The sequence below is a fragment of the Saccopteryx bilineata genome, chromosome 2 (genome assembly GCF_036850765.1).
Source record: "Saccopteryx bilineata isolate mSacBil1 chromosome 2, mSacBil1_pri_phased_curated, whole genome shotgun sequence".
Lineage (NCBI taxonomy): Eukaryota > Metazoa > Chordata > Mammalia > Chiroptera > Emballonuridae > Saccopteryx > Saccopteryx bilineata.
In genome coordinates, this window is record NC_089491.1 from 88,979,964 (window position 1) to 88,996,703 (window position 16,740).

The 16,740-nt window shown below is 41.7% G+C and overlaps 2 protein-coding genes across 5 annotated transcripts in view; one reads left to right on the plus strand and one right to left on the minus strand.

The window, feature by feature from the left end:
* The window catches only part of PLAA (phospholipase A2 activating protein), a 43,345-nt gene extending 31,531 nt beyond the window's left edge, over window positions 1-11,814 (minus strand). The window contains exons 1-2 of the mRNA XM_066257369.1: window positions 11,297-11,814; window positions 3,014-3,207 (exon numbers count right to left, since the gene is read on the minus strand). Of these exons, the coding sequence (XP_066113466.1) occupies window positions 3,014-3,207; window positions 11,297-11,664 (562 nt within the window). The 5' untranslated portion in view covers window positions 11,665-11,814. The remainder of the gene's footprint in view (window positions 1-3,013; window positions 3,208-11,296) is intronic.
* A 3,858-nt stretch (window positions 11,815-15,672) lies between these two features.
* Window positions 15,673-16,740, plus strand: part of IFT74 (intraflagellar transport 74) — a 111,457-nt gene continuing 110,389 nt past the window's right edge. Inside the window, exons 1-2 of one of the 4 annotated variants that reach the window (XM_066257380.1) lie at window positions 15,692-15,785; window positions 15,869-16,058. The gene's annotated coding sequence lies outside the window, so the exon portion shown is untranslated. Of the gene's footprint in view, window positions 15,833-15,868; window positions 16,059-16,740 lie in introns of all 4 variants that reach the window. The other 3 variants (XM_066257379.1, XM_066257381.1, XM_066257378.1) reach the window with 3 other exon arrangements.

The following is a 16,740-nucleotide window of genomic DNA, read 5'->3' on the forward strand; positions in this document are numbered from 1 at the left end:
GGGGGCAATGAAAGCATTTAACCTGTCTTCTCTGTAAAAAATTCTCACACTGGAACCAAAGAATTGATGTGGGAAAGTTCTGTATAAAAAAATGCCAGTGCCTGACTAGGCAGTGGTGCAGTGGATCGAGCAATGGACTGGGACATGGAGGACTCAGGTTCAAAACCCCGAGGTCGCCAGATTGAGCATGGGCTCACCAACTTGAGCGTGGCATCACACACATGACTCCATGGTCACTGGCTTAAGCCCAAAGGCCACTGGCTTGAAGCCCAAGGCCGCTGGCTTGAGCAAGGGGTCACTCGCTCTGCTGTAGCTCCCTACCCCCGTCAAGGCACAGAGAAAGCAATCAATGAACAACTAAGGAGCCACAACAAAGAACTGATGCTTTTCACCTCTCTCCCTTCCAGTCTGTCTGTCCCTATCTGTCCCTCTCTCTGACCTGTCAATAAAAAAAATAATAATATTAGCTATTAAATGCAGAAATAATGGTATAATTAAGAGTACTAGCATTTTGCAAATATTAATGCACTATTGAATCTATGCAATGATCATCAATAGATGATAATAAAAAGGCTAATGGGAATTTTATAATAAATTGATTACAACATTTGGACCCACTGATCAATCTGAGTATCACAAGAGATATTATGTGTCTCTTGATGTGCTAAACAAAAAGTACACAGTACTACCTATTAAGTGTTCTTGCCAAAAACATGAATCTCAATTTTATCAAGCTTCTAGGTCTAACTAATAGCTTACAAACATATAGCGGATTGAGGAACATGTTCAAGGGAACAAAACAAAAGATGTTTGACTCTAATCATCAAAGTTGAGATTGTGGGAAATTCTATAGGTATAAAAAGCTAGCTTCAAATGAAGAAAGGGAAAAGGAAACAAACTGATAGACTCAAAAGATGTGGACCTTGTTTCAGGGACAAAACAAATTAAAAATACTTATGAGACAACTGGGTAAAGGTAAATATTTACTGAATATCTGATAATATGAAATGAGGTTTTGTTTTGTTTTAGTTGTGAGAATGCTACTGCTTATAAAAAGAGAGAATCCTTATCTCTTAGAGTAGTCAGCAAACTATGGTCCATGGGCCACTTGTTTTTGTACAACACACAAAGTGGTTGGAAAAAAATAATCAAAACATCCTTACTGACATGAAAACTATATAACTTCCCAATTTCAATGCCCATAAATAAAGAGTTACTGAAACACAAAGAGGCTTATTTATTTGTCAGTGGCCGCTTCTGAACACAATGGCAGAGCTGAGTAATTGTGAAAACAACCATATGGCCTGCTAAGCCTAAAATAGTTACTATTTGGCTCTTTGCAGAAAAAACTTGCCAAACCCTGTTTTAGAACTGCATATTGAAGTATTTACAAAATAAACACTATACTGGAAATGTCCTTTAAAATAATGTTTTATTTTAAAGAGGGGAAGATGAAACAAAATAGAGATTGTATTCATAGTCCTTGAAGCAATGTAAAATACATGGGTGGGAGAAATAATATTCCTTATTAGATATGGTTATGAAATTCAATATAAATTACCATGTTTCCCCATGTATAAGACACTCATGTATAAGACACACCTTAATTTTGGGGTCTAAAATTTGAAAAAAAAGTATTACATAAAGTTATTGAACTCAAGTTTTATTCATCATAAAATTCATACAACTCTTCATCTGCATGAAAAAAGCATGAAATGCAAGTAAAAAAATCTTCAACCACTGTATATCATGTACCCAGTGTATAGACACCAAATTTTTTGAAAGAGTGCGTCTTACACATGGGGAAATACACTACTGTCTCTACTTTTGCCTATATTGAAGATTTCTAAAATAAAGTGAAAAAAAATATGTATCACTCTGTACTGAAGATTTTCACATACATACAAACAAAACACTTTACAAACTCCTCAAAGAAATTAAGTTTAAAGTGTCTATGGGCTATACTAATTGTTACAGATGTCCCAAAGTATTTCAGATACATTAAAAAATAGTACACATACTGCAATGATTAAGTAGATCATTTTATAACAAAGAGCTGCCAAGTTATACACAAATCCAGAAATATCAGAGAATCAGAAATAATTTACACAAATAACAGAAAATGACACTCAAAAGTATTCCTCTTCAATGATACCAGAGTTCTAAACACATTCAATTTGTTATATAAATACATACATAACAGTCAAATATAAAGAAATATTCTTAGGTTTTCTGAGTAAATTCCTTGCACAAAATAGATAACCAAAATCATAAAGTATATCAAAATTATACAGCCTTTTCATTTCATAACTGAACAACTTACTTTTTAAATATACAGGGTCAGACAGTAGGTTTACAATTGTGAGTACAGAAAACAGTTTATTCTTGTATTATTATTTATTAATTACTGTATTTTTTAAGTGAGAGAAAGAGAGAGACAGAAAGGGAGATGAGAAGCATCCATTTGTAGTTGTGGCACTTTTAGTTGTTCATAAATTACTTCTCTTATGGGTCTCAACCGCAGTTCTCCAGAAGAGCCAGTGACCTTGGGTTCACCACAACAATCTTGGGCTTCAAGCCAGTGACCTTTGGGCTCAAGCTTGTGACCATGGGGTCATGTCTATGATCCCACACTCAAGCGAGTAATACCATCCTAAAACTGTATGAGCCCGTGTTCAAGCCAGCAACCTCCAGATTTCAAATCTGGTTCCTCAGCGTCCCAGGTCAACAATCTATCCACTGCGCCACCATCTGGTCAGGCTAATTACTGTATTATTTGTATTACAACTGTAAAACTACTTTTGCCCATCCCTGTATAAGCATGAAAAACTTTACGGATAATAGTAAATCTGTAACAGAATATAAGAACAATGCTGATTCAAATAGGTTTTTACTATAAAGCCTATTAGCTATATAGGTAAACAAACATAATAAAAACCAGTGGATATGTAAATCTTACTTTTAAAAGGATAATTTGTTTTCAAACAGAGAAACACCAAAATGTTATACTTACCAGTATTTTTATGACCTTTTAGTATATAAAGTGGTGCTGGGCTCTCCAGTGAGAAAATGCAAATATTGTGGTCATTTCCTCCAGTGGCGATTAGTCCATGAGGGTATACATCACTTGAAGGTATGATGCATACACAAGATACAAAATTGGAGTGTCCACTCATACAGTGCATTTCTGTAAAGCCTCTGTTAGGACTGGAAAGACATGATAATAGATAAGACATACACTTGTTCCCTAGCTTAGCCTAGGACATAGTTGTTTATTTTCACTTAGTGTCTCGGTTGAACTTATAGAGTATATACTATTTCAAGTCTATTTTTGAAGGATATAGTTATATACCTTAAAAAAATAATTATATACCTGACTCAAGCTAAATCAAGTTTTCAATCTAGTTTGAAAGAGATAAGACAAGTACACATAAAGACATTAATATTCCTGGGTAAAGACTGAACACACTCATGTATTTTCACTCCCTTCTCAAACACCAATATGTGAGTGTGTATATACACACATTCCTGGAGGCCAACAGTGCTAACTCTGGAGCCTTTTGGTGACTGATTGATAAATTGGTTCTCTACTTTCCCTGACACCTGTTTAGAACTTATGTTTCTCATGTCTCCCAAGACCTTTATGACTTTTCTGTCAGCTTCAGCACTGAAAGTTATAATCCTGCTCTATTTTCTGATTCTTCCTAGCTTTGTGGGTTTATGCTTTTCTTAAATATATATGTACACATATATACACATATGTATGTATGTATGTATGTATGTACCTAGATACCTATATAGCTACGCAGCAGGGAAAGTAGAGAACCAATCTACCAATGAATCCCCAAAAGGCTAAAGAATTAGCAGCATTATATATTTCTCTCTAAAAATGAGAAAAGATAGGAACTAAAATAGACTAGTTGAAAGTCTTCAGAATCAGTCAGAAGCTGAATCATATAAAAATAATCTTCAGCCTGACCAGGCGGTGGCGCAGTGGATAGAGCGTCGGACTGGGATGTGGAAGGACCCAGGTTCGAGACCCCGAGGCCACCAGCTTGAGCACAGGCTCATCTAGTTTGAGCAAAAAGCTAACCAGCTTGGACTCAAGGTCACTGGCTCGAGCAAAGGGGTTACTCGGTCTGCTGAAGGTCCACGGTCAAGGCACATATGAGAAAGCAATTAATGAACAACTAAGGTGTCGCAACGCGCAATGAAATGCTTCTCATCTCTCTCTGTTCCTGTCTATCCCTCTCTCTGACTCTCTGTCTCTGTAAAAAATAATAATAATAATAATAATAATTTTCAGGCCCTGGCCGGTTGGCTCAGCGGTAGAGCGTCGGCCTGGCGTGCGGGAAACCCGGGTTCGATTCCCGGCCAGGGCACATAGGAGAAGCGCCCATTTGCTTCTCCACCCTCGCCATCCTTCCTCTCTGTCTCTCTCTTCCCCTCCCGCAGCCAAGGCTCCATTGGAGCAAAGATGGCCCGGGCGCTGGGGATGGCTCCTTGGCCTCTGCCCCAGGCCCTAGAGTGGCTCTGGTTGCAACAGAGCGACGCCCCGGAGGGGCAGAGCATCACCCCTGGTGGGTGTGCCGGGTGGATCCTGGTCGGGCGCATGCGGGAGTCTGTTTCTCCCCGTTTCCAGCTTCAGAAAAATACAAAAAAATAAAAATAAAAAAAAAATCTTCAAAGGGAGGTATTTGGTATTAACTTTTTAATTTGTCTTCCTTATTTTGGTAGGTTTTTTAAAATGTGTTTTTAAAAATCATTTTATCAAGCCTGACCGGGCGGTGGCGCAGTGGATGGAGCATCGGACTGGGATGCAGAGGAACCGGGTTCGAGACCCTGAGGTCACCAGCTTGAGCGCAGGCTCATCTGGTTTGAGCAAAGCTCACCAAGCTTGAACCCAAGGTCACTGGCTTGAGCAGGGGGTTGCTCGGTCTGTTGCAGCCCCACAGTCGGGGCACATGTGAGAATCAATGAACAACTAAGGTGTCAAAACGAAAAACTTGCCCTGGCCGGTTGGCTCAGTGGTAGAGCATCGGCCTGGCGTGCAGGAGTCCCAGGTTTGATTCCCGGCCAGGGCACACAGGAGAAGCGCCCATCTGCTTTTCCACCCCTCCCCCTCTCCTTCCTCTCTGTCTCTCTCTTCCCCTCCCACAGCTAAGGCTCCATTGGAACATAAATGGCCCAGGCGCTAAGGATGGCTCTATGGCAGGGGTCCCCAAACTACGGCCCGCGGGCCACATGCAGCCCCCTGAGGCCATTTATCCGCCCCCCACTGCACCTCCTATAGGGGCACCTCTTTCATTGGTGGTCAGTGAGAGGAGCACAGGATCCATCCTCATCCTGTGCTCCGGGAGTACTGTATGTGGTGGCGCCACAAAGCGCAGCATGGCTCACGTACAGTACTACTTCTGGTGACGTGGGATGCACGCATCACGGCTCCGGAAGTGCGTCATATCACTTGTTACGGCTAGCCGTGACAAATATGGAACCGGACATTGACCATCTCATTAGCCAAAAGCAGGCCCATAGTTCCCATTGAAATACTGGTCAGTTTGTTGATTTAAATTTACTTGTTCTTTATTTTAAATATTGTATTTGTTCCCATTTTTTTTTACTTTAAAATAAGATATGTGCAGTGTGCGTAGGGATTTGTTCATAGTTTTTTTTATAGTCCGGCTCTCCAACGGTCTGAGGGACAGTAAACTGGCCCCCTGTGTAAAAAGTTTGGGGACCCCTGCTCTATGGCCTCTGCCTCAGGCGCCAGAATGGCCCTGGTTGCAACAGAGCAACACCCCAGATGGGCAGAGCATTGCCCCCTGGTGGGTGTGCCGGGTGGATCCCGGTCAGGCGCATGCAGGAGTCTGTCTGACTGCCTCCCCGTTTCCAACTTCAGAAAAAGAAAACAAAACAAAAAAAAACACACAAAACGAAAAACTAATGATTGATGCTTCTCATCTCTTATTCCTGTCTGTCTGTCCTTATCTAACCCTCTCTCTGACTCTCTGTCACTGTAAAAACAAAACAAAACAAAAAATAAGAAAAAACATTTTATCAATATACCCAAAGATATTTAAAAGATAGGCTGTAATTTATTATTATTATTTTTTTTACAGGGACAGAGAGAGTCAGAGAGATGGAAAGGAGAGAAGGAGGGAAGGAGAGAAGAAAAGAGGGAGGGGGAGAGAACAGATGGTTACATCTCTTGTGTGCCCTGACCAGGAATTGAACCCGGGACATCCATACGTCAGGCAGACACTCTATCCACTGAGCCAACCAGCCAGGCCAGTCTCTGAAATGCTTAATGGCAGCCTGACTAGTGGTGGCACAGTGGACAGAGTGTGTCAACCTGGGACACTGAAGTCCCCGTGTAGAGGCCCTGAGGTCTCGTGTATTTTTCTGGCTTGAAGCCCCTGAGGTCACTGTCTTGAGCAAGGGGTCACTGGCATGGCTTGAGTGCCCCGCCCTACCCCATCAACTCACGCATGAGAAGCAATCAACAAACTAGAGTGATGCAATTACAAGTTGATGCTTCTCATCTCTCTCCCTTCCTCCCCCATTCTCTCTCAAAAGAAAAAAAAATTCTTAATCAGAATCCAGACCTCTTTCTTCTTTTATCATCACAAATGCTCACCACAATATTCTACATGGTAAGGATTAAGTTGATTTAGTGATAAATACATTAAGTAAGCAAATAAAAACCAAAACAAGGCAATTGGTAGTTATAAGATCATAAAATTGTTGAAAAAAGTTATCATAGTTTATTCTACACCTTAGGTATAGGCAGACTCTGTAGTCACAAAATTCTGATTCAGTTTAAATTAATTTAAGGGCCTAGAAAGGGTGCATATGTGATGGGGGTTGGGAGAAGGTGGAATGATGGAGGGATTGGTAGACAGTGGAGAGAGGGCTAAATTCTCACATTCTACAATAAGAACTACAGAAAATATCAAAGATAAAAATTTTTAAATAAAGGAAACAACCATACCATCATGCTCTGCATGTTTTGGTCAACAATTGATCGCATATGGGATGGTGGTTCCATAAGATTACAATAAAGCTGAAAATTTTCTCTTGGCTAGTGATGTCACAGCAGTGGTAAGCTGTCAGCACAATGCATTATATGCATGTGGTGAAGCTGGTGTAAACAAGCCTACTGTGCTACCTGCCATTCATATACAAATATAGGACATACAATTATGTACTGGAGCCTGACCAGGAGGTGGCATAGTGGATAGAGAGTCAGACTGGATGTGGAGGACCCAGGTTTGAGACTCCAAGGTCACCAGCTTGCGCGCGGGCTCATCTAGCTTGAGCAAAGCTCACCAGCTTGGACTCAAGGTCGCTGGCTTGAGCAAGGGGTTATTCGGTCTGCTGAAGGCCCACAGTCAAGGCACATATGAGAAAGCAATCAATGAACAATTAAGGTGTGGCAACGAAAAACTGATTGATGCTTCTCATCTCTCTCCGTTCCTGTCTGTCCCTATCTATCCCTCTCTCTCTCTCTGTCCCTGTAAAAAAAAAAAAAATATGTACTAGATAATGATAATAAAAGATCATGTACCTGGTTTATGTATTTACTATACTATGCTTCTTATTATTAGAGTGTACTCTTCCTACTTGTAAAAATGTTTGCTGTAAAAGTTATGTTGTGTTCCACTAAAGTAGCCTCATACATCTCCTGTTTACTATTTTTCTTGTGCTTGATTTAATCTTGTGCGGTTTTGTACAGTAATATGCTGTGCAGCAGGGGTAGTCAACTTTTTTATACCTACCGCCCACTTTTGTATCTGTTAAGTAGTAAAATTTTCTAACTGCCCACCGGTTCCACAATAATGGTGATTTATAAAGTAGGGAAGTAACTTTATATATTATACTTTGGTTGCTCTGCTACCACCCACCATGAAAGCAGGAACACCTACTAGTGGGCAGTAGGGACCAGGTTGACTACCACTGCTGTACAGGCTTGTACTGTAGGAGCAATTCGTTATACCATATAGACTAGGTGTGTAGTTGGCAGTATCATTAGGTAGTGTAAGTGAATTCTGAGGTTCACACAAGGAAACCACCTATTGACGTATTTCTCAGAATGTATCCCCTTAGTTAAGCAGCACATAACTATACAGCATTTTACAGCTGTAAAATCTATGGATATGGAAATAAAATAAGCAGTTAAGAGATGTTAATTTTGTCTCCAAGAAAGGGGAATGGGGAGTGAGAAAGGACTGGCTCTGATTTCTTAACAAACCCTATAAAACTATTTTACGAAGGACCTAAAGTGCCGAGTGTTTATGACATCTTGGCATGGTCAGGAAAGATTTAATGATGTAAAACCTGGGATTGCATCTTTCAAATATGCGTAGTTTTCAAAAAGTAAAGCGATATTTGATGACAGACTTGAGAAATCCAGTTTAATATGAAGAGGGCATATAGAGGCCTGAAGCAGTCTCAAAGAATGGCACACTGACTGGTTCAGTTTAATGTACAATCAAAAAAAAAAAAAAAAGGAAAAGCAAAAAGTTTTCTCCCTTCCGAAAGAACTTCAGAAGGCCCAGAGACTCTTTGGGTTCTCAATGGACTTTTGTAAAAGACAAGTTATCCGGTTTAGTCCATCCTAGAACTATTTTATCTCTCTGAAACTAAATTCCCCCATCATTTGCAGTCCATCCTTGTCCTAACTACCCTGATCCACAACCCCACGGAAAAGAATTTTTATTTATTACTTAGTTCCAAACATTTTATAGCACTTCATTAACTGTATTAATATACAATGAAATAGAAATTGTCAGCAGGACACTTTTATAACAGTAAAAGTGTGGCTGAGACACTCTAGTTTGAGATGCATAAAAGACTCATCAGCCAGGGACAAAGAGAAGCTCTACCCAAAGCAACTAGAAATGAGGTTAAAAACAAATAAATAAAAACTATCTCATCTCTCCACTTACTCACTGTCTAGCCCTGTGAAGGCTTTCCATCAGTGTTAGGTGAATAAATACATGAATAAATTTTGGAGAAGAAAACCAAAAACCAAAACGAGTTAAATGAAAAGAACCAGTCTGCAAGTAAAGGATCATTTACTCAAGTTCTTGGTAAATGCAGCCACTTCAGTGATTTCAATTCTTGTCATCCTAGCACACTTATCCACAACAAAAGTTTAATGACAGGTCCTAGCTGATAGCTCAGAGCATCGTCCCCATATGTAAAGGTTGTGGGTTCAATCACTGATCAGGACACATAGTGGAACAGATCTGTTTCTGTTTCTCTCCCTTCTCTCCCTCTAAAGTCCATAAAAAAGTTTTTTTTTTAAGTTAATGACAGGATTTAACTATGACAACCGGCATCCCGTTTACATACTCCTTATTACTGCAATGTTTATATCCTACCAGGCATATGATTCTACTGAGCTTAATTTTAAATCAAATACACAGAATTTATGTATTACTGTTACTAAGTGGTTTGGAATAGAACAATCTTAGAAGAGAACTTTAGAAGTCATCTCACCCAATTCAATATAAGAGTTTGCTCTACAATAGGGGTCCCCAAACTACAGCCCGCGGGCCACATGCGGCCCCCTAAGGCCATTTATCCGGCCCCCGCCGCACTTCCAGAAGGGGCACCTCTTTCATTGGTGGTCAGTGAGAGGAGCATAGTTCCCATTGAAATACTGGTCAGTTTGTTGATTTAAATTTACTTGTTCTTTATTTTAAATATTTTCTTTGTTCCTGTCTTGTTTTTTTAATTTAAAATAAGATATGTGCAGTGTGCATAGGGATTTGTTCATAGTTTTTTTTTTTATAGTCCGGCTCTCCAACGGTCTGAGGGACAGTGAACTGGCCCTCTGTGTAAAAAGTTTGGGGACCCCTGCTCTACAATATCCCTAGTCTAATCCATCATGTCTTTGCTGCACTAGTGCAAAAGCCTTCAAACAGATCTACTTCCACATCTACCCCCTGGCAATCCCTTCTCCACCAGCAGCTAGCTGATTTATACCTCAACAGGTAAATCAAATCATGCTGCTTCTTGCTTGAAACCCTTTAAAGGTTTCTAACTACAGTAACTCCCTTCTTCTGCCCTCCATGACTTGCCCACCTCACAGCTCATTCCTCCTACATAGAGGGGCTTTCTTCTTTCTCAATCCAGGGCTTCTGTGTTTGTTCCTCCTACATCTACAGTACTCTTTCCATTCAACCTTCCTCATTTCTTGCTCTATGACAAGCTCCATCTTATTGTCAGACTTGAAAAAACAAAAACAAAACAAACAAAAAACATCTCAGAGAGGCATCCTTCTTTAAAATCTCTCTACAATGAACTCTGTATTAATGTTTTCTTCATAGTACTCATGTCAAATATGCAATTAGTTTTTGATTGTTTTTTGATCCATTTCCTTTCCACAGTACTGATAATTCTATGTACATAGAGAACTTGTCTGTCCTCTTTTTCTTCAAGTTCCCAAACAATTAGGAGGCACTCAACAGTTATCTGAATGCATGGATGTTAACCCACACTCTGAGTGAAACCTCTACTGACGGGAGGCTAACAAAGCACTCACTTCAATTTTCTTTCTGATAGGAAATCTGTCTTCAGGTCACAAATTTTCTGTTACCATCAGCCAATTCAGGGCTGAACTTTTGAACTTACTGGATTTTAGACTGGAGCTTAACCTGTTTCCTACCCTTTTTGTTGTTGTTAGCAAGCAATGAACTTTCTCCTCAAGAAAAACAGCACATTCTGCACATATTCATAAAACATTTGAGAGGTTTCATACCCTCCATCTAAGCCCATCACAGACCCCAGACTAAGAAACTCTAACTTGGATAACGAGAAAAGAAGCAAAGCAACTTTTTGCAATGCAATTTTTGGGAACAAAAGTTCTCAAATTTGAAAATAGACTACAGAGCAAATTCGAGGGGGAAAAAAATCTTAGTTAATGGCAGATGCTTTTTCGGTGCCTCATTTAGGACGATGCACCCGGCATCAGTAAATTTCCAAATCTAAAAGAAACATGGGAAATCATTATGCAAAAACTGAAGCCCCAAAAGGTAAGAGGTTCGTTCAAGGTCACCCACTCGCATTAAAATAGGTCTCTGTTCGCCTAATCTGGTGCTCTTTCAACCAAACAGTGCTAGTTTCTCACTCTTCGCCCCCGAGTGCCAGTGCTCTCAGAACTGGGAGCGAATGCAGACCTGACTGAAGACCGGGGAGAAAGGGATGGGGCAGTGCAGAGCAGGGAGGTTCCCTCTTCCCACACGCGGTAGGAAGCCTGCAACACAGCTGCCAGGCTCGCAGCGCTCACCTGTTGGGGACCCAGAGGCGGGTGGTGCGGTCCCGGGACACGGACACAAAGGCCCCTGGCGGATAGAGGCAGCACACCAGGCCCCGCACGTCCAGCTCGTGGCCCGGGAGCGAGCAGCTCAGCCGATACCTGGCGGCGCCGCTCGCCATGGCCCTTGTCTGTCCCGCGCCCGGGGCGGGGCACCGAACGAGATCAGTCGGCAGAGGAGACCGGGTGTGCCAAAAACCGCGGCGGGAGAGGGACCTGCAGGTGAGAGGCCGCGGAGACCGGAAGAGCCCGAGAGCCGGTGCGGAAGGGCGGCAGAGAAGGGGCGCGCCGAGAGGGCCGAGTGACACAGCAACCCTTACAAGCACACCGGAATTCATCATCGGCCCCAGCCCGCCATGACGCAGAGCGTGTGCGTCCGGCCCGCTGAGTCCGACGTGAAGCTGAGGCTTGCTTCCCTCTTGCGCTCCCGAGATATGACGCCCGCACCTTTCCGTCCAGGTTCACCAAATCCGAGTTTTTTCCAAGTTCTGCCTGCACAGGTCATTATACAGTAATACAGGATGTGGGGTGGGACTACAAATCCCACAATGCCATGCGCCAGTGGGGGCGTGAGTTGCAGTCGCTTGGAAACCGCATATTTTAAATCTTGGTCTGCGGGGCTACCCGCTGCTTTGTGGTTAATTGAAATTGGCTAGTGATCTGTGAGGGCAGCTTTTTCCTGATTTCCCCAAACTTGTACATAATCTCCTGATATTTTTATAAGTTAAATATTAGTTTGTAATTAAAACGAGAAAGCTTGGGGCCAAATTGGAAACAGTACTTGCTTTAAGTTCTATGAACACTATACTGTTTCTTGGTACTTAAAATTATAATACTTATGTTAAGCACTTCAAAGATTTAAAATAATTTCTCTCAACTCACATCTGTATACAAGGACAAATGTTGGGTTCCCCTCCCATTTGTTTAAAAGCACTGGGGTGGGGGGTCAATTTGTATAATACTGTATCAGTAACCTCTCAGACAATGTATGGAATAGTTGGATAAAGATTGTAGGGGAGTGTAAAGTCAGTATCCACGGCCACCATCACAGCCGCCTGACCCGTGCAGATTCGCATTTAATTCAGACAGACTGTAATGAAACAATGGCGCCAAGAACTGTTGGGCCATTAGCTTTAATCCAAACTTGCACCTGGCGGTCGAGAAATACACACAGTGGGAAAACACTTTCCTTTCAATTCAGGGCTCCCAAAGCTACGACTTATCTGAGTTTCCTAGAAACAAGGGTATCTACCTCACCAGCCTTATTCACCTCTGTTCCCCATCTCCTTCTCTCTGCACAAATTGGCTTCTCCTTCAGCACTCCACCATCTTGGCTGCTTCTCCTCTCCTCCACGTGGCCTTTCTCTGCTCTCTCCTCTAATGCTAATCTCAGAAATGGAGAGAGGGCAAGCTCCTGGTCTGCCCCATTTTATAGTGTAGAAATCAAAACCTTTAATCCAATATACAAACAAGGAAGTCTGATACAAAGTCACTTAGGGTGGGAAAGGCTTAGTCTTAAAACTAAGCCTTAGGATATAACAACCTTGCCTGCTTACAGCCTTTCCCCCACACCTAATGCAAACTATAAGCAAGCAAACCTATATATTATATTTACAAACTTATTTGACCAACAAATGGGATTCCTCATAAGAGTGCACCACCCTCTATTATGCAACAGTCAAGAGTGTAGAGAGAAGCTTAGTCTTTTTTTTTTTTTTCTTCATTTTTCCGAAGCTGGAAACGGGGAGGCAGTCAGACAGACTCCCGCATGCGCCTGACCAGGATCCACCCGGCATGCCCACCAGGGGGTGATGCTCTGCCCCTCTGGGGCATTGCTCTGTTGCATTCAGAGCCATTCTAGCGCCTGAGGCAGAGGCCACAGAGCGATCCTCAGCGCCCGCCCGGGCAAGCTTTGCTCCAATGGAGCCTCGGCTGCAGAAGGGGAAGAGAGAGACAGAGGGGAAGAGAGAGATAGAGAGGAAAGAGAGGGGGAGGGGTGGAGAAGCAGATGGGCGCTTCTCCTGTGTGCCCTGGCCGGGAATCGAACCCGGATTCCCGCACGCCAGGCCGATGCTCTACCGCTGAGCCAACCGGCCAGGGCAAGAAGCTTAGTCTTAAAACTAAGCTTTAGGCCAGGGGTCCCCAAACTTTTTACATAGGGGGCCAGTTCTCTGTCCCTCAGACCGTTGGAGGGCCGGAGTATAAAAAAATCTATGAACAAATCCCTATGCACACTGCACATATCTTATTTTTAAGTAAAAAAACAAAACGGGAACAAATACAATATTTAAAATAAAGAACAAGTAAATTTAAATCAACAAACTGACCAGTATTTCAATGGGAACTATGCTCCTCTCACTGACCACCAATGAAACAGGTGCCCCTTCCAGAAGTGCGGTGGGGGCCGATAAATGGCCTCAGGGGGCCGCATGTAGCCCACAGGCCGTAGTTTGGGGACCCCTGCTTTAGGCTATAACGACCCTACCTGCTCACACCCAATGCAAAGTATAAGCGAGCAAACATATATATCATATTTACAAACTTATTTGACCAACAGGGAGGAAATACCTTTTTTCCTTAATACCCTTCTGGGTTTTCTGCTGGGGGGGCTATAACAACTAACATAAGTTTGTTAATAGTGTAACAAAGAAGGCCCTGGCCGATTGGTTCTGTGTGTGGAAGTCCCAGGGTTCCATTGTGGTTAGAGGACACAGAAGTAACCATCTGTTTCTCCAACACTCCCATTTCCTCCCCCTTCTCTTTCTCTCTCTCTCTCTTTTGTTTTTTCCCCTCTAGCAATGGCTGGAATGTACAAGCCCCCCACCCCCACCTTGAAGATGGCTCCAAGTCCTGCCTCAGGTGCTTAAAATAAATAAATAAATAATAATTATATATATATATATATATATACACACATATATATATATCTCGGTTGCCCAGCAACAGAGCAGTGTTAAAAAATGGCCAGAATATCAGCCCTAGCAGGTTGCTGAGTGGATCTCCCTCAGGTCTGTCCACCTTCCTGCCTCTCTCTTGATTAAATAAATAAATAAAAATGAATAGTTTATCAGAGAAACTCAGGGAGGAGTAACTCACAAATGTGGCAAGAGCTTGAGTTTATAAAAAAAAAAACACACAAATTTTTACAGAAGCGACAAAAAGAAAAGGACCTTTAAACTTTAGAGTCATCAAATTATGGGGAGGCAAATATGTGAGAAATTAATGGTAGATAAAGACCATTTAGAAAAATTTGTTATGTATTTTCCTCCTATGAAGTCCCCAGACTGATAAAGGTTCTAAAATTGTCTTAAATGATCAACTTTTGTCCTTCCTGGTAGAGAAGCAAGGAGGAAAATCTTTAAATGTATGTCCTCTTTTCAGTAAATAGAGGAAATGTGAAGAGCTGTTCTTGTATCTGCTTCTTTTCAACTGCCTTCAGCACAAAATAATACTTATACCAAAATGGCAGATTTTGAGGTGGTAAATTCTACTACTCTTCACTACAGTGACCAAAAGGAAAAATGACCACTACAAATATATAGCGGTATAATTTCATGGAAATGTTTTACAAACTTTGATTGATAACTCAGTCACATTATTTTGTATTGCATTGATTTTAAACCACGTATTTACAGGCAGACACCTAAGAGAGTAAATCTGGATATAAATAATGTATGCAAGTTGGAAATAATATGAAAAATCTTCAAAGTCCAATGTGTACTTGTGTTATGAGTGTGGTTGCAATAACATTTAAGCTGTCTACCTGTAGGAAGACCGGAAGAAACAAACTACAAGTTGACTAGAGAGATGGTATTTAAGATGCAGTAGTTCTTATCTGTGCTTTTTAAAACACTGGTTAAAACCAGTTTACATTTAATTCAGTCTTTCTTACAAACTTGAATCAAAAGAACTCTGAAAAAATATGAAGCTTCCATCGAAATGACAAAGAACAGATGGCACCAGAATCGCATCCATACTTAATGCTGTATTGTATACGATGTGCAGTCCCAACTGGAAAGAAAATTATCATTAATTAGAAGTAAAAAGTCTGTACAATGCTGCCTTCCACAAAATAACTTCCAACAATTCTTATTCAAAATTTAACGTATTACACGGTAGCAGAGGGTAGATTACAAAGAACTATGTCAGACACACAAAGAACTTGCTCTGATTATAAAGTTTCAAATAAAAAAGTTATTTTCTAGTCAACTCGACGTTTTCCATTCCTTGCAGAAAAACTCCGAGGTACACGATTCTCGCGAGAATATTTTACTCACAGTTCGCTAATAGGAACTAGGCGCTGAGGCCAAAAATTGACCAATCAGGAGGAGAGGCCTCTTCGGCCCCGCCCCCGTTGCCAGGAAACGCGAAGGCGACGGCCTCGAGCGGTTAGGCTGGAGGAAAGGTGTGGGAGTTGGAGCGGGGAGTGGCGTGGGAGACTGCTTGTCCGTGGAGGTGACTGGTAAGCTCCGCTGTGGTGGCGATTTCTCTCCTTTCTCGCTGGCGGAGGTGAGAAATCTCGGTCCCATCTCTCCCTCCCTCTAGACCGTATTCTCTTACCTTGGTCATGCCGACTCCCTTCAAACAAAACAAATCGGAGCTCAGCTGGTGTTCAGGCCTAAGAGGATGACGATAGTAATAACCGTTGGGAGCCGGTGTTTTATACGTACTATCTGTATATATATTCACACCAGCTCTGCAAGATAGGGGCTGTCGCCCCATTTCAGTTGTACAGGTGAGGAAACCCGTCCGGAGGGGATTTTGAGGCTGGTGACGGTTAGAGCTACTGTTTGTGTCCGTAATCTTTCTGTGCCCCAAGACCGGGCTGCTTCTCTGAGTACGTGAATAACCCCGGAGTTAGTGGCATTTTTGTTACTAGAACCCACCCACCCACCCTTTTATATTACTGTGCTTTTACCGTGAGAGTAAAGGAATGACAAATAAAAGATGCGATGGAAATTTGATAGATTGTATATGTTCTTGAAGTTATCTGGAAAACTAGGGTGTCGTTGACTAATTCTGTCGCAAACAGGCTTATTGGGTTAGCTTTCTTTAGGAGAAACCATTTCATCAGAGACTTCGTCTGCCTATCAAGCAGTTCTTTCATGAAACCCCCTTTTTCATTTGAAATAATAATAATGATTGCCATTCAAAATGGCAAGGAAATAGGATCACGTAGGTAGCTGGAATGGGAAGATTTTAAGTTTGGTGTGATCATACTTAGTATGAAGGGATAATGGGATATATGAATAGAAATTTTCAATTTAAAGGACGGACCTGGAGACATTGACTTCTGAATCATCAACATAGTTATAGTTGTAAGAAAAAGGATGAAAGGTTATATAGAGAATAAAAGCAATCCAAGCACTGGTCATGGCGTATAGAAACTGAGAAATCTTTTTACTTAGAGAAAACAC